The sequence below is a fragment of the Trachypithecus francoisi genome, unplaced genomic scaffold (genome assembly GCF_009764315.1).
Source record: "Trachypithecus francoisi isolate TF-2019V2 unplaced genomic scaffold, Tfra_2.0 Lachesis_group11, whole genome shotgun sequence".
Classification (NCBI taxonomy): Eukaryota; Metazoa; Chordata; class Mammalia; order Primates; family Cercopithecidae; genus Trachypithecus; species Trachypithecus francoisi.
The window spans coordinates 57,373,947-57,392,407 of record NW_022681456.1 but is presented as its reverse complement, the minus strand read 5'-3'; the positions used below and the strand labels follow the sequence as shown (position 1 = coordinate 57,392,407).

General features: G+C 37.2%; 2 protein-coding genes across 14 annotated transcripts in view; both read right to left on the bottom strand.

The window, feature by feature from the left end:
- Window positions 1-2,075: 2,075 nt before the first annotated feature.
- On the bottom strand, window positions 2,076-6,674 carry BBS10 (Bardet-Biedl syndrome 10). Its single transcript, XM_033221219.1, has 2 exons — window positions 5,712-6,674; window positions 2,076-5,333 (listed from the first exon to the last, which is right to left on the bottom strand). Exons 1-2 carry the CDS (start codon window positions 5,906-5,908, stop codon window positions 3,368-3,370), a joined length of 2,163 nt encoding a protein of 720 aa, XP_033077110.1. The 5' UTR covers window positions 5,909-6,674; the 3' UTR covers window positions 2,076-3,367.
- A 2,972-nt stretch (window positions 6,675-9,646) lies between these two features.
- Window positions 9,647-18,461, bottom strand: part of OSBPL8 (oxysterol binding protein like 8) — a 231,126-nt gene continuing 222,311 nt past the window's right edge. For 11 of the 13 annotated variants that reach the window (XM_033221206.1, XM_033221208.1, XM_033221209.1 and 8 more), the window contains 3 exons: window positions 16,537-16,642; window positions 14,442-14,544; window positions 9,652-13,845 (listed from right to left, as the gene is read on the bottom strand). In XM_033221206.1, coding sequence (XP_033077097.1) covers window positions 13,713-13,845; window positions 14,442-14,544; window positions 16,537-16,642 — 342 coding nt within the window. In that variant the 3' untranslated portion in view covers window positions 9,652-13,712. Of the gene's footprint in view, window positions 13,846-14,441; window positions 14,545-16,536; window positions 16,643-18,461 lie in introns of all 13 variants that reach the window. The other 2 variants (XM_033221204.1, XM_033221210.1) reach the window with 1 other exon arrangement.

Sequence of the window (18,461 nt, the reverse complement as noted above, 5' to 3'; positions counted from 1 at the left end):
GAGGTCCACACACAAAGGAAAGATTGGCCATATGGACTTGGAACATTCTAGTTCCTGGGAGAGTTCTCACTGTAAATAAATTTATCACATTCACAAGCTTCGTGCGAGTTAGCCCGAGACAAAGCCATAATCAGTGTGCTGACAAAAATCTGATGGTGAGTCTGCATAAGGGAGAGCCAGACCCTGCACTGTGGAAATTCCCACAAGAGAATGAAGCACTGCTTGCTGGCACTCTTCCATAGCTCACATCTCTTTGCAGCCTGCCAAGTGAGGATGTTCTCATATTTCAAGAACTGGTGAAACAATCCTAAGCCAGGTGTAGCTAAGAGAATATTCCTTTTCTTTAGGTGTATATCTTTTATTGTCAAAGTTCTACTTACTTGTCAGGGTGTCTCTCACATAGTTTTTCTTCCACACTGATCTTGCATTTCCTTAGATCAGGGTCCTTATTACTTAATTACTATTTGGAGAGTATTCTCTATATGCTCGCACTAGATCTATTTTAAAATTTTATTTCATTTTTGTATAGGTAATATTCAATTGGTTCAAAAATCAAAATGACATTGAGAAATCTTCCTACCTCCTCCTGATTGGTAGGAGACACCCCCACTCCTCCAAATCATTGCCTCTCTTTGTGAATCCATCTAGCTTTCAGGCTGTTAGCAATCTTTTGCTATGACAAAGTGGCAATTAATAACTATATATACATACATATACATGGTTTGTAAGCTGTAGTTTTTGTTTTCTCTGCTAAGCTACGATGACGGGAAAGACATATTCTACTTCTTTTGGGAGGGGACGGGCAATTTCTGATAAAAGTTCAAGCTCAAACTGCATTCTTCTTCCCCTTCCCTTTTAGTCTGAAATGTGGATAACATGGCAATTCCTGTACATGATTAAATAGCATCCCTGGCTGAACCAGTTCAAGGATGTTCAAGTTTAACTATTTAGTGTCTATTGCTTTGAAAATAAAAATGGCTCATGCTGGCCCAAGGAGAAAAAATAAGAAGGTCTATAATGATTATTGAAGAAAATGTGTTTGTGGGAGGTGGATCGACATGTAACTTAATAATAAAAAGAAACGCAGCTGAGAAGTTAATGCGTATTTGTCTTTTCCCTCCCATGGTGCAGCAGATTGTATTTTCCAAAGATAGCTGCCTCAATATATCCCATCCCACATGCTCTTATGATGTGACACTGACACTGTTCCCAATGAGTGGTGGGGCCTGCATTCTTCTCCCTTGAACCTCAGGTGATACTTATGACGGCTAAACAATAGAATACAGCGGAAATTGTCCAGTTAAGCCCAGTCAACCCCCAGAAGCACAAGTAAATAACATAATAATTCAAAAAACTAAGTTTTGGGATTATTCATTATGCAGCAGTACAAAATAGAACCATGATCTTGATTTTAACTTGTCTTTACATTTTCCTTGGTCTTGATTTTTAAATTTCATTCAGATTTTACTGTAATTTTGTCTGTTCCTTTTCTTGGGTGGGGGTGGTCTGTTCTTATTGCAGGTCATTTCACATCCTTTGTGGTAGAGGGTATAAGTATAATGTAATTACATTTTTAAAAGTGCTTTCCTATCTAACTCAGTGATGTAAACTCTCTAGTGTCATTCTGTAAATAAGGATAAATCCATGAAAGTTTTACCACTATTTTTGAGGGGTTTCTTTTAATGAAAAGAAAAAGGATTACTTTGTGTAGAGAAGTCCTTTGCCCATGAAAGTTTATAGAAATTATAATCCCATCTATGAGGACCAAATGACTAATTCATTCAACAAATAGGTCCTCAACAGGAATCTATTGTGTGTAAGATATTAGACCAAGTGCCAAACATACAAAGACTCAGTTTCACTTCACAACAGGGTTCCCCCGTTCCTGGACTAGTGACTATTTATACCTATTATATGCAAAGCACTGGGCATGCCTGGAGGTCATTAAATGCTTACGGTAATGGAGGAGTGTTTAACACAACCACAAAAAAAGTGACCAAATGACCTGAAAACCAACTTAAAAAAAAAGAAAAAAATTATGCAGCAATTTTAAAGTAAGTTCATTCACCCATGAATAAGCAAAAGAGCTAATTTATTCTCTCCATATTCACAGAAACAAAATAATGCATCATATAGCATAAATGTTTAAAAAAACAGAATTATATTTAATATAAAAGATCGTGATATTATAGTTTTTAAAATACATTAGTCACCACTTTTTCAACTGTAATGAAAGTTTTTTTCTTCAGTTTTCCTAAGTTCAATCCCAACCCAAGTAAGAATCTGTTGAATAAGTAAATTGGAAACATGTAATTAGAGGAATGAATTAAAGATAACATTGTTTTATTCAACAAGCACTTCTGAATACTTGGAGTAAATATAGCACTGTTTTGGCTATTACAGAGAACTGATAAGGGCAGAAGACACTGTCCTTGTCCATGACAAGATGCATAATGTTATTTACATTGATAAGCTTTTAAAATATGAACATTTGTAAATGAAATAAATTAGAAATAAAAATAAAAAATAAAACAAATAAACATTAGAAATAAAAACTGTCAAATTATTTGTTACTGTGGAACTCTGGCTATGCACCAAATACAAGAAAAACCAGTAAATACATGAAATATCCTTATAAGCTCTTGGGGTCAGGAGAAAATGATAGTATTAATTATACATCCTTTCTAGTATTAACCTTTTACTACAGAAATGAAAGAGTTCACAATGCATAGTTATATTTCAGATAACATATATTCAAAGGTATATCGAAGCTGAAAATCTATCCAAGGTGGCAATAAACAAATGACCACATAAAAGTAAAAATTAATTTTATGCTTTTTGAAAAAAAATTTGAGCCTTTTACTCACTGCTAATTTTATGCTTTTCAAAAAAATAATTTGAGCCTTTTATTCACTGCTTTACAAAGTATGAGTAGGGAAAATTAATGCAAGTAATGTATTCAATATTAAAAACAATTAGAATAAGCCTACCCGAATCAGAAATTAAATGAGTCTATGAACTAAACACATAACAATGAAGGAGGGCTGGAGTGAAAAAGATACAGAATAAAAAGGAGCTACAAAGAAACACCCTCCCCTAAACACATAGGCTAACACAGAGCTGAGACACAGAGGCATAAAATAGGGAAAAAACAGACCCACTTAGCCAAATCGTGGCTTCCCCTCTAGATTTGTTCCATAAAGTAATTTAATATTTGCATCTGGTCTGGTGACCTTAGTGCCTTTCTTCTAAAGACTTTTAAAGTTACGCTATTTTCCTAAGCAGACTGAACTGACTTTATCGGTGGTCACATGCCTGCTTTACTTGGCTTGAGTTAGATGAAAAGTTTGGTTAAAAACTTCTGATGTTATAGTTCATCTTCTGAATCTTGATTGTGAACTTTCTGAGGGTGTCTCTTAACAGTGATTACCAAGTCAATGGTTAATATTTTTGTCAAACACTGAAGAACTGAAGTTAGTAGCTGGTATTTACCTGTTACTGATTCCAAACCTGTCTGACTGCTTACCAAGGGTTGATTGGTTTGCAGTGCATGGAGAGCTCTTATATATATATGTGGAAAGCTGTACTTTCCTGTTTTAGATTTATAAAGGGCTCTGGGAATGCCTAAAAGTGCATTAGCTATTATCATACTAACCATGGTTTCTTCTGATTGATGGCATTTTTTGGCATAGTTGAGAAGATAGTAATGTAACAAGATCTCAAAATTACCACCTACTGGCAAAACACAACCAGCTGGCATAGATGAGGAAAGGTAACTCTGGGAAGTACCCATATTCTGTAACTTACGACTCACTGGTAACATGCTTCCCTTTCCAGTAATATTTGTGGCTTGTAAATTTTCATAAGAAATGTCTATTCTATTGTTTCCTCTTGTTGAATAAGCAGTGGAATTGTTTTTGAGTAATGGTTCATAATCATCAGTTAGCCTGTTTCTTTCCAAAGACAAACATTTCAGCGTTTCATCTGTTTGGAATGTATCTGTTGGGGTTGAATATGGAATATATGTTTCTAATTCTACATCTGAAATTACCAAATTAGAATGTACTTTTAAATATGTTTGAGTTATTTCCAATTCATCTTTGTTCTCTACAACTGTGTCCTGATAAGGCCTTTGTATTGAGCCCTTACCAGTATCTGGTGCTTGATAACTTTCTCCACTGTTCTTATAAATAAAAAGACTTGAAGTGCCATTTTGGTCACTGGTTTGTGTCACGTACTTTAGATCAAGGTCTTTAAATAATTGCCGAAGCATTTTAAATGCTCCATGTAAAGCATCCTCATGTTGTTCAATGAGACCCTGCACTGGTCCACAAAGAACTACACAGTGTGGTATAAATGTACACGTGCCAATCAAGCCAAGATGAACATACCTTTTGGATCTAAGGATAAGAGGTTTACAAAATTTCACCAAAGCAGTGTTAGATATTTCACACTGTGAAAAGGCCTGTGGTGGTACAAATGGAGAAGGATCAATGATCCTCCGGATAAGAGAAACTTCTTCTGATGATAAACACTCAACCACTGATATGCCATTCACCCCTGCATAATAAATAACTAAATCTGGTTGTTTCACACTAGATAGGAGCAATTTTACATTCTGACTACGTAGATGTTTCATTATTGCTTTTGTCTTTTCCATAATCCAAAATTGAGATGTTTGAAACTGTGCTTCTGAATTTAGAATAAACTCTGACCCAGAAGTGGAAAAAACAGGCTGAATGGTTTCTGTTACTATCACCATTCGTATGTCACCATCTGCTGGGCAGTACACAGAAAAATCTTTCTGAAGCACAAGACCAGCTATGATCCTGGAATCTGAAACAGGAAGGCCAGTGACACCAACATTCAACTCTACAAAATAGTCATCCACTAACTCAAATACATCAATCCCACTTTTACAAGTCATACACTTGAAAAAGTAGTCACACATCAACTGTGAAATAAATTTGTGATTATTTCGTCCCACTCTTCCACAAAAGTATGCTTCTAAGAGCAACTCTAAAGAGCTCCTACACAATGTTCTTTCTTTAGCAGATGAAAAGATAGACAAAAAGTGTCTACTTAGGTACTGGTCCATAATACCGTCTAATATTTGTGTCTGAAAAGTTACGAGAGCCTGGGAAATAAATTTCCACTGACAACAATTTTTCCAATGCCTTCCATGGGTTTGAATGTTTTCATACATCAAAGGATCCTTTTCTCTGTCTGTGATTGCATGAAGTCCTCTAAGCAAATGGCAAAGAAAGATAATAAATGTTTTTGCACCATCTCCTGTTTTTTTGAGATGACTGGAAACACAGTCCACTATCATCCTGTACAAAAAAGAAAGAAAGCAACTCATTTTCAGAAGGCTGGCTTCCCACATCTTAAATTAAAACCATGTTTACACAGCCATAAGTATAAAATGAGAATATTGTTCCTTTGATACATCCTTAGTTTTTTCCTTTCTTGGAAAAAATTCTGCTCTATTTCCAGATTCTACGGTTGGGTGGAGTGGGGAGAAGCGGCTTGGGAGTTGATAAGATTTGGGGTAAAGGAGTGTTCCCTTGGGTAGGGCTCTAATTCCGAGCAGACAGCGGTTTCACCCGAGGTCAGTCTTTCCAAGTACGTATAGCCTCAGGATGGGACAAGAGGTCCACAGAGGCTGCCTGGGGTGCCCAGCTACGGGCTAGCGTGTGGGACGCGGGTACCTGGCTATGGGATGCTGTAAGTGTAGCGCCTCCAGGAGGCGGCCTCCATTCCGGCTGAGAAGCACCTCGCCAGTCGGCTTCGTACACAAAACCTGCCGTCCCTCGGGCCCCACGCAGCAGCTTACGATGGCTTCCAGCACCTCGGCCACCTGCAACGCCGCCTTCACAGACCCTGCGGCGGCCACAGAACTTAGCATCTGGGCCGCTTCCCCTTTCTAGCCAGCTTGCAGAACACCGAGGCCGACCAAAAAAAGGGGCGGGAACGGCCGGAAACGGAATAGGCGGGGAGAAAACCCGGAAGCCAGGTGCCGAAGCTGGGGTAACACGGCTTCTTGGTTGGGCGAGAGGGCTGCCCTTCTGCCCGCTTGGTGGAAAAGCTCTGCAGCTTTGCCAGGTGGGGTGAGCTGGCCCGTTGTCTGCGAAGACAGATAAAAAGACTAGGATTTCCAGCAGCTGTGCCAGGAGCGGCAACCCTAAGCCCTTCCCCGACTCCCTAGGTGAATTCATTTCCCTCCAGTGGCGTCCGCTGCCCCCAAATCCCTTAGTCTCCCGAGAAACTTGCTTCCGAAGTCAGCACGGTATTGGGGCCTGCGCGAAGGAGAGGGCACCCCGGTTGGAACTCAGCTGGCTTTCATCCCCTGCCAGAAGCTGCTTGTTCCGGGGCAAAACCTCTGCCTTGGATTCACGCATGTTCTGTCCACATTCTCCACGAATTGCTCTCCTTACCGTCACGGAAATAATTTGTAGACGCAGGACAGGTGAGAGCCTAGCTACAGCCATGAATTGCAGGCTTTATGTCCGCTGCAGAGGCTTTACCACATTTCCTTGACTCAGGTATCACAATAAAACTCTAGACACCACAGAGATATTAAGCAGAAATGATGTGAAGATTCCATTTACTTATTTATTTATTTTTTGAGATGGAGTCTCGCTCTGTCGCCCAGGCTGGAGTGCAGTGGCGCAGACTTGGCTGACTGCAACCTCCGTCTCCCGGGTTCAAGCGATTCCCGTGCCTCAGCCTCCCAAGTAGCTGGGATTACAGGCATACGCCACTGTGCCCGGCCAATATTTGTATTTTTAGTAGAGATGGGGATGTCACCATGTTGACCAGGCTGGTTTCGAACTCCTGACCCGAATGATTCACCTGCCAGGGCCTTTCAGAGTGTTGGGATTACAGGCATGAGCCACCGCACCAGACCGATGTGAAGATTTAAATCCATTAGTCACGTTGGTGATCAACAGTATGCTTTAAAACACACGGTCAAGGATTATTGTATATAATCCAAAGACAGAAAATACTGTCTCCTATATTACAACTTTTTTTTTTTTTTTTTTTTTTTTTTTTGAGACAGAGTCTCGCTCTGTCGCCCAGGCTGGAGTGCAGTGGCCGGATCGCAGCTCACTGCAAGCTCCGCCTCCCGGGTTCACGCCATTCTTCTGCCTCAGCCTCCTGTGTAGCTGGGACTACAGGCGCCCGCCACCTCGCCCGGCTAGTTTTTCTTCGTTTTAGTAGAGACGGGGTTTCACCGCGTTAGCCAGGATGGTCTCGATCTCCTGACCTCGTGATCCGCCCATCTCGGCCTCCCAAAGTGCTGGGATTACAGGCTTGAGCCACCGCGCCCGGCCTGTTTTGTTTTTTTAAAGAGACGCGGTCTCACTCTGCCACCCAGACTGGAGTGCAGTGGCGCCATCATAGCTCACTGCAGCTCCGCATTCCTGAGCTCGTGATCCTCCTGTCTTAGCCTTCAAGTCGCTTTGTGCCTCACTACACCTGGTTATTTTCTTTTTTAATAGCGACAGGGTCTCCCTATGTTGCCCAGGCTGATCTTGAATTCCTGGCCTCAAGTGATCCTCCAGACTTGGCCTTCTAAAGTTTTAGGATTACAGGCATGAGCCACCTTGCTTGGCCTAAAACACAGGCACTTGAGATTATGGGCTTTGGATTCAGACCTGGGTTTGCTCTGTCATTTCCTTACCTGTGGCATTCACCAAGTATCCTCTTTGACCTCTGCTTTTCTCATCTTTAAAAACAATGGGTCTGGTGTGGTGGCTCATGGCTGTAATTCCAGCACTTTGGGAGGCCCAGGCAGGCGATCACAGGAAGCCAAGAGTTCAAGACCAGCATGGCCAACATAGCGAAATCCCGTCTCTATTAAAAATACAAAAATTAGCTGGGCATGGTAGTGCATGCTTGTAATCCCAGCTACTCTGGAGGCTGAGGCATGAGAATCGCTTGAACTCGGGAAGGGAGGTTGCAGTGAGCGGAGATCGCACCACTGCACTCCAGTCTGGGCGACAGAGCGAGACCTTGTCTCAAAACAAAACAATCCCTGCTAAAAAAACCAATGGAGATAATATATATAAAATAAAAATCTCAAAAGGTTTTGAGGTCTGGAGAATGTTCACTAAACACTTTGCATAGTGCCTGGCATAGTTAGCACTCAACATTCAAATATTTATATTACACCTGTTTCAGGAAAAGGGTCCCAATCCAGACCCCAAGAGAGGGTTCTTGGATCTCATGCAAGAATGAATTCAGGGCGAGTCCATAAAGTGAAAGCAAGTTTATTAAGAAGAGTAAAATAATGGTTACTCCACAGGCAGAGCAGCCCCAAGGGCTGCTGGTTGCCCATTTTTATGGTTATTTCTTGATGATATGCTAAACATGTTAGGGGTGGATTATTCACGCTTCCCCTTTTTAGACCATATAGCGTAACTTCCTGACATTGCCATGACATTTGTAAACTGTCATGGCGCTGATGGGAGTGTAGCAGTGAGGAAAACCAGAGGTCACTCTCGTGGCCATCTTGGTTTTGGTGGGTTTTAGCCAGCTTTACTGCAACCTGTTTTATCAGCAAGGTCTTTGTGACCTGTATCTTGTGCCAGCCTCCTATCTCATCCTGTGACTTAGAATGCCTTAATCATCTGGGAATGCAGCCTAGTAGATCTTAGCCTCATTTTACCCAGCTCCTATTCAAGATGGAATTGCGCTGGTTCAGACACCCACCAAATTACTGTGGTAGGTCACCACTCTCCTGGTTTATTATTCCCACAAGTGATATTTTGTGAGATGCAGAAGATTCAACTAGCATAATAGCACAACATACATCATCTAGAGTAGAAACATGCCAGTATTAGCAAGAAAATGACCTTGTAGATATTTCACTGAGGTTGGACAATGAGGGGCCCGTTTTCCTTAATCCTTATTGCTATGAACAAGATAGGAGGAACCGGCAGGCCCTCCCATCTTTTTCTCCCCAATTAATCAAACCAAACCAAATGACAGCCAGAAGCAATTGGACCCTGAGCAGAGAGCAAGAATGGGAAGAAAGGAGGGTGGGGGAAAACCAGAGAGGAATGATGCCTCGGAACTCATCTGATGTTGACTTGGTATGGACTAATAGGTGAGGTGATCTGAGGCGGGGGTGGGTGGAGGGGTGTAAAAAAAACCCTTTCATATGGATTTCGTGTATGTTTAATAGTAGGGTTTTTTTCTGGTGCTACTCATAACAAAGGGGTTACATTACTCAATATAGATTCAAGCAGTGGATTATATTCCTGACATTTAGAAGTGAAGTGCTATTAGAGTTCTATTTAAGTGTACCATGGAGCTAGAGATTCAAACTTGTGCTTTTACTCTTAAAGTAAGAGTGGGCTACCACTCTTACTCTGTAGCTTTTGGAGACATTCAACTCTCTGAGCCTCAGCGTCTTCATGTATAAAATCTGGCTAACTTCCTCTTAAGGTTCATAGAGGATTCAAGAAGAATGAATATAAAGCACCAAGCAAAGCATACTTCAGGGATTCCCACTGTTGAATACCTTTCAAGTCCTTTGCCATCCTTTGCAGCTATCCCTATACCCCTAAAAGGGGGGATTAAAACAAATTAGCACGAATTTAGTCACCATATTGTATTACAAGTCACTTGATCACCATTTGCTCTTTTTAAAAATTTTATTTAGAAGCCTACTTGTAGAAGTTAGCATAATTTTACAGATTATTAGAAAAATTCAATTCTTTTCTCTCTGCAAACAGTTATAATAGGTTAGGAATAATAGATTAGAAATGCACATTACAAAACAGTAGCCTATAACTATCTGTACATTTACTGTGCACCTTAAGGAAAAGAATTTGACAGTGTGCTGTACTTACACTGCAGGTAACATATTTTTATTCTATCACACAAAACTGACCAGTGGTAGTGCTTGTATTTATAAATGGCCATTAAACAGAATATTTAAACTCAGATGTATATTTAGCATGCTAAAAAGTGAAAAAAATTTCAACTGAAGTTCTGTGGCTCGTCAATTCAAATGTTTCATGACATTTTTTTCTTTAAATGAAAAATTTTGATATTGTAAAACAAATAACTTTACATAAATGCAAAAAGATAAAATTTTCTAAATTTTTAGAAAGAATATTCACATTCATTTTGTCATGGGTTTCTGTGGCTCTTGTAAATATATTAATCATATTAATAAGACACTGGTCCTATACAATTTTAACAGTCCATCTTCAATTAAAAACTGTAATAAAAGTAAACAGTATGTAAAGAGTAACAAAAAGTAAATTAAATATACTAAACACACAACAGGTAGAATAAAATGAAACCAAATTACATAATGGCAGGTTATACATTTTAAAGAATCTCCTTCCACTTAGTCAAATAAGATAGAAACTGAAATGTAAACTTACCGATTTCTGTGGGATTTTCCCCACTGGTTCAAATTGGAAAATTTGATATAAATCTAATATTTTATTTCTGTACATTTAATATGATTCAATATAATCTGCAGTCTCATGTATGGCTTATCAATAATGCCATCATCACTGTATGTCAAACAGAACCTCACTGCTTACTAGAAATGCTAAACACTGGAAAAAATGGAATTTTATACGTTTGTTTTCTTAAATTTTGACAGATATTCTTCAAAAAGTTAAAACTGCCTTCCACAAAATTGTGTGTGTATATGGCACAAGTTGACAGCCAAAAAGTGTGAAATCCATCGAAAAGGCACTGTTAACAATACTCAGAATAATCTGACAAGTCTACATCAACGTCTGAGTAAAGAATAGGTAAACAGACAAACCCTTATAAAAGATAGCATTATTGTTTAAATATAGCTATATAAAAAGAAATAAAGTGACACACAGAAATGACCCTTTTATGACAATTAAGCCTATAAACACTTTGAATCATATTATAGTTCTGTAACACAAAAAATGACAAAAATATTTTCTTAAAGGCACAAAAGCATGAATATTAAATGAGAGTTGTATTTTACAAGGCCAACTTTTCAATGGAATGCAATTACCAACTGAGCTGTGACAAAGAGTACACTGTACCTTTATAACTGATATAAAACAAAAAAGTACTAACATGAAATATAAGTAAAATATCTATTGCTGTAACTTAACATTTCACATGCTCTATTTATTGTTTTTTTTTTATATGTCCTGGGCCAGCTACATCTTACTAAATGGTGGATGATGGCATAGTACATTTAACAGCTAAAAAGAAAATGCACATGTGAATAATTATTAATTAAATTTTCATGTAGGAAAATAACATTTGGATAAATGATAAAAACTGGTCATAAGGTCATAAATCCTAGAAACCCTCATGAGGCTCTCAGACAACTGGGAACCGTAAATCACATTATGAATCCATGTGTGAAGGAAGATTAATTTCAGGCAAATAACATTCAAAGTCAATTACATATATGGCTACAAAGTTAGTAATTATGTGTTTTAAAGATTCATATAACTAAGTCTAGTACAAGCACTGATCTAAAATTAAGCCACCAATTCCTGAGTTTTGTGTTCAGTTCATAGAAAGAAACACATACAACTAAAAGCATAAGAGGACTATTAGATTAGATGCATGCTTTTAGTGTATAAGGAACAGTCATGAATAACCCTGCTCTTTCTTAAGAAATAGTTTTTGACTCTTTGGGTAAGAACCCGTAACATTTTGCTCTAAAAAGAAATTTTAAAAATAAAGAACATAACTACCTATTTAGTCTTAGAAGATACCCATACAAATAAAATATTATTTGGACCAAATGAAAACAACATACACATGGATAAGACCAAAGTCCTAAGAGGTGGGTCACCAATAAAAAAAAAGTTAACAAGGTTTAATGATGAAATGATTTTTGTGATAAGCCAATCAAGTTGTAGGTAATTAACTAAACCACAAAAAAGATGAAACTGTACAATATTTACAGAATATCATATATTAATGAATAGGCAGAGTGTAACAGAATGTGAATACAAAAATTATATTGACAAATACAAAATATAACCAAAAATCCATTTGTTCTAATGTCATGAAAACACTGGGTATATTTATGCTTTTATCAATTTAAAACATCCTGTCACATGTACATATGGAATACAGCATTATTTTGCCAACAAAACATGGGAAATGGTTCTTCATAGAAATCTAAGGATACTTGAGATAGCTATATTGATTAGGGAAAAAAGCAGGCTCTTTTTATCATTTTGATTTTCATAATTTATCAATCAACCCTTGTATTTATCATGGCATAAATGATTGTAATTTTACCATTTCACAGCCTCCTCCTACTGAAAGGCAAATGTGGTGGTGGGGATTATTCTCTCTGACCTTCATTTTCATTAAAAAACATTTCAAAATCTATACTTTCAGGATTCTAAGACATATTTTAGAACAACATATTCCTAAACCTAACTACCTTGGCAAAAATTGCTTTAGAGGAATATACGTATTTCTGTAAAAACACAAAGTCAAAATATTAAACTGAAGAAACAAACAAAAAAACTTAGTTTGCCTTAGCCTGAACAATAGGAATCTTAAAGAATTGTGGTTTTGCCACAGAAAGAAGCTACTAAGAAGAGGGAGGATAATAAAAAATTAAGCTTCAGAACTTGATACTCTTCGTAAATACTCAACTTATTGCACGTTTTACAAAAACCAATTTTAATGTACACATAAAGGCCACCACACAGTGTGTTTTCTTATTGCCTTTCTCTTTTTGGTTTTTGAAGTAAAATACTGGTTATAATTTTTTGTATCCTGCTTATTCACTGAACATATTAGAGTCTAAAGCTAAAATAAGTTTTCATAATGAAAAAACATGAATTATCAGCACTTCAAATGCCCTACAAACATCTCTAGAATTTGGCCTATGTTATGAACCAGCTGACTTAAGAAAAACAAAAATAAGAAAAAAGGACAGCAATCAATTTTGACCACATTTTTTTCAGCAAGTGCTTCAGGTGGTATTATAATCAATCCAAGTAGCTGCACACCAGTGTTTTTATACTGATGTAAACAAAAGTATATATATTTACCTGAATCTATAAATATTAAATTCTAGGGGTTAAAAAAAATCTTATGTAAACTTTTAAAAAAGCAATTTGCCATTTATCTCTCTCAGTGTATTCATTTTGACTATTCATACTTTTTCTTTCCTTCTAAGAAGACAATTGAGCTGAGTGCTTTGCAAATGATTTTAACAGTAGTGTATTGAATTAATTATGTCTATTTTTCCATCATTTCTCAATCTGTAATTCCTTACTGATAAAAGTTTTGTGCCTGTTTTATGAAGAAAATAGATTACATATATTTATGAGATTGATAGCATTTTTTGTTATGAACAATGTTAACATTATATCTTAGAACATACTATAGAATACAAAGACTACTGTCAGGTAAGAGTACATAAGAGACAATTGTGTATACATGTGGGTTTATTATACTCACATGTAGACACATTCTCACAAAAGCTAGAAATGTCCTGGCACTTAACACATAGCTCACTTTAATAATCAAATAGGATAGCTCTTGTTTCAGTGTGAAGATAAAAGATACGAAAAGTCAATACCTCTACATTTATCTCCTAGGTTTTTTGTTTTCGGAATATTGTGATTTTTAATAAAGACCAAACCAACTTGAACACTGGTCCCAGGCCAAATCAGATCTTTCTAGTTCACTGATTCAATGGCAGATAACTTCTACTTGAACATGAAGTTTATTATGACTTGAAGCAATATCAGGAGGAAAATGATGAAGTAGTCTTTTTGTTGCAGAAAATAATCTGTGGCAGGTGTGCTTGAAACTAAATGATTTCGAAGAGCCATAATATTTCTACAAAAATAAGCAACAACAAATTTTATAATGATTTGCCAGAAATGTTGGCATAGAGCCCACAATTTGATATTATACAGTCACAGAGCATTTAATGTTAATAATTTTTAGTTGCTGGGTAATGGGGTGGTATGTAGGGGCTGGGGGAGGGGTCTGAGACTGCAAAGAGGAATACTTAAGGGCTCAGAGAGTGAATATTTACCCACTGTTACGGATGCATTTCAATATTTCAACTGATGCATTCCAATGAAATAATAGCCATGCACAGAAGGGACTATAGAGGCCTTTGTCAACTGACTTTCTCAGAAACAACCCCACCTCCACAGGCAACCCAGCTACATTCCTAGCATGCTACAGGAGTAAATAAAGTGATTCCAATTCTACCCTCACAGAGAAAAAACAACCTCTTCTCCCTTCCCAAGTATTTTAGTGATGGAGGAATTTCGTAAGTGTCAAACATCAGGTGATAGAAACTAACATTCTATTTTAGCTTAGCTACATGTTATAAAAATATGAAGTTTGCATATGATTTCCCACATAACAGGATTCTTAACTACTCCTTGGTCTCAAAGGAATAGTCACTGTTAGTATATTACCTTTTAATTTCTTCCTGTGTTTGTTTTATAGATTCGATGGAACTCTGAATGTCTCCCAGTTCTATTCCTTTCTTTCTTCTTGTACTTGGTTTTACTGATTGAGCTAAAAAGACATTTAGAATGAACTTGAAACTATAAAAATAATCTACAGTTCAATTTAATGTTTCTCATGTAATAAAAATTTTCCTGGGCATTTGTTTTTGTAGCCTAGAGATTAGCATAGTAATATGAATACTCTGCACTTTTGAAGTTGCACATCATTGCAACACTAGAACACTACAAATATATTTAAATGACTACACATCAGTTGAATTTTGGATGGCACCAGTTTTATTTTTTAACTAATTAAAACAGAAATAATTCATTAGAAAATATATATTAATTTGAAGAAGGTATTACTCTTTTCTGTTCCTTGCCCATTTGCCTACCTCTGAAGAAGTCAGCTTCTTGAGCCCTTTTTTCAATATTTTATTGTTAGTGTTTAGTTACCCAAACTTTAAATCCCTTTCGACACTTCTGCAAATTTTTACTGCCAATCAGCAAGCTGTATACGTTTTTCCAAATTCCCTCTCATATGCATTCCTTCCTTTCCATTTTTGTTCAGATCCTACTTAACCTCTCTACAAGTCTCAGCTTTCTCACTTTAAAAATAGGGATAATAATACCAGACTTAACAGGGTTGTTATAAGGTGTATTTAACATACAGTCTGGCACATATTAATTACTCAGTAAATGTCTGATGATACGTTACAGTAATATAGTAAAGTGGATGACAGAGTGAATTAAGGAGCCAAAAAATCTGCATATATAACATACGTATACCTACTTATGGGGTATGTGACCTTAGGCAGGTTAACTTGTGTCTCAGTTTCTTTTCTCGTAAAATGGGAATAACAATAATACAACCAATACTCTCTTCTAACACACTGGGATGCCATGTGACTCCTGCTTTTAAACCCTTATTTGTTTAATTCCTCTAACTACTCTAGTATGTTACCTCACCCCACTCCCCAAGCCTAGACTGCTACAATCCATTAGAAATCCTAATAATTCATCAGAATTCTAAGTACTTTCCCTCGAATTGAATTCAGCTCCCTCTCCTTTAAACTGGTTATCGCTTGTCATCTAATTTCTTAGTAATCTACCATTTATTCACCTCTAGTGTTATCTTTATAGGTTAAAATGGGCTCCGTAGTTCAGTGTAAACTCAGTAGAGATTATGGCTTAAAGTTTTTTTTTTTTTTTTGTCATAATGTCACAAACATCACTTTAATCCTTTCATGATTATATCTCAATGTAGTTCAAGATAGTTTACACATTATCTGACTCGAATAAGAATGGAGTACAATTTAATCTAGCAGTTCCTAAGTTTTATATTTTTATTGTCTGTCACTTCCCAACACTACAGTAATATATTCTGGAAATGAAAAACATTTTTGAAGCATGGAAGTGAGCTCAGAGCTCAAAAAATGCTTCTGAATTCAATCTAGGGAACCATCAACAATTTTTCAGAGGTTAACAAGGCATAAGAGGTAGCTATTACCTAGAGTATGTTCTTTTTTTTTTATTTTTTATTTTTTTTTTGAGACAGGGTCTCACTTTGTCACCCAGGCTGGAGTGCAGTAGTGCGATCTCGGCTTAGTGCATCTTCTCCCTCCCGGGTTCAAGCAATTCTCATGCCTCACGCTCCCAAGTAGCTGGGATTACAGGTGTGCACCACCACACCTGGCTAATTTTTTCCTATTTTTAGTAGAGATGGGGTTTCGCCATGTGGGCCAGGTTGTTCTTGAACTCTTGGCCTCAAGTGATCTGCCCACCTTGGCCTCCCAAAGTACTGTGATTACAGGCATGAGCCACCACGCCCGGCCTAGAGTGTGGTTTTTATTTAGATGTCTCCCCTTTTTCATTTTCTGTTTCTTTACCTTGCGTCCTTGTCTCACAACTTATCTATGATCTAGAATCGCTTTTGTACCTCAATCCTGCCTCAACCAAATCATATAACTTCTTGAGTTAATATGAAAAACCACATTCATATCAAATTGTGTAGTAATTTTAAAAAATTAGACTCTCATTAGTCTGCAATAAATATTTTTACCTTCACTTCCAGAGGAGTCTTGGATGTCAGGTTCTGGGGAGGAATAGCCTTTTGCTACTTTCTTCTGTTGCCTGGTTGGCTTATGTTTCATTTTGGGGACATTAACCTAAAGAAAAAAATAACTATTTTGTGAATTTGCACTGTATTTTGGACTGAAGACCAATTGTGTACAACTGTCAAAATTATCTGCACATAGGCATGATATTCAGAAAAAAAAGACAACAATGAAATAGTCTAATTCAAATTTAACAAATGTGATGCACTTATGCAATCAAATGATCTTATTTTAATAGGAAGTAATTTGGCAAAAATGTCAAAAAGTAAAATACACAATGAAGAGTATACCCAGTCTCTCACACTAAAGAGGTACCCATCACTATCAGTTTATATCCAGGGATATTTTTATGTATACATAAACAAATACGAATATAGATCCCCCTACCTCTGACTGCACCAGCTAGTATCTCTAGTAGAATGTTAAGTAATAGTGTGTATAAATTGTATTTATCTTGTTCCCGATGTTAGAAACATTCCCACTGAACGATGCTGGGTTTCCAGTAAAACTGTTGATTTACTTTTAATCACATCTGGGTAGTACAGAAAGTATCTTATAATAATGAAAATGATACTATTATTTTGTAGAGCATTATTTAAACTTATTGAAAGCATTTAAATGGATGCACAAGATTCAAAAGTATATGAAACCATCAACTATGACTAAATTTTCCTTAGAATAATAAACTTTGGACTCTATCCTATTAATAGATTTGTAATTTTGGTGTTCAGTATTAAACTTAAAAACCTAAATGCAAGATTAGAAACTAGAATCAGAAAGACAAGATGTATTAGTCCATTTTTATGCTGCTGATAAAGACATTCCTGAGACTGGGACGAAAAGGAAGTTTAATTTGACTTATAGTTCCACATGTCTGCGGAGGTCGCAAAATCATGGCAGACGGCAAAAGGCACTTCTTACATGGTGGCGGCAAGAAAGAATGAGGAAGATGCAAAACTGGAAACCTCTGATAAAACCATCAGATCCCGTGAGACTTATTCACTACCACAAGAACAATATAATATGGGGGAAACAGCCCCCATGATTCAAATGATCTCCCACCAAGTCCTTCCCACAACACGTGGGAATTATGGGAGTACAATTCAAGATGAGACTTGGGTGGGGACACAGAGCCCAAATCATATCATTCTACCCCTGGCCCCTCCAAATCTCATGTCCTCACATTTCAAAACCAATCATGCCTTCCCAAAAGTCCCCCAAAGTCTTAATTCATTTCAGGTTCTTAGAGACCTACAAAGAGACTTAGACTCTCACACAATAATAGTGGGAGACTTTAACACTCCACTGTAAATACTAGATCAATGAGACAGAAAATTAACAAGGATATTTAGGACTTGAACTCAGGCGTGGATCAAGCAGCCCTAATAGATATCTACATAACTCTACCCCAAATCAACAGAATACGCATTCTTCTCAGCACCACATCACACATATACTAAAACTGACCATATAATTGGAAGTAAAACACTCCTCAGCAAATGCAAAAAAATGGAAATCATAACAAAAAGTCTCTGAGACCACAGCGCAATCAAATTAGAACTCAGGATTAAGAAACTCATTGAAAACCACACAACCACCTGGAAACTGAATAACCTGCTCTTGAATGACTACTGGGTAAATAACGAAATTAAGGCAGAAATAAATAAGTTCTTTGAAACCAATGAAAACCAATGAGAAACAACATACCAGAATCTCTGGGACACAGCTAAAGCAGTGTTTAGAGGGAAATTTATAGCACTAAATGCCCACAGGAGAAAGTGGGAAAGATCTGAAATCAACACCCTAACATCACAATAAAAAGAACTAGAGAAGCAAGAGCAAACAAATTCAAAAACTAGCAGAAGACAAG

Excerpts from the sequence above, each read along its gene's own strand:
- BBS10 (XM_033221219.1), bottom strand. The coding sequence starts at position 5,908 with ATGCTAAGTTCTGTGGCCGCCGCAGGGTCTGTGAAGGCGGCGTTGCAG. Across the intron at positions 5,334-5,711 it reads TTACAGCATCCCATAGCCAG|GATGATAGTGGACTGTGTTT; the intron begins GTACCCGCGTCC and ends TTTTTTGTACAG.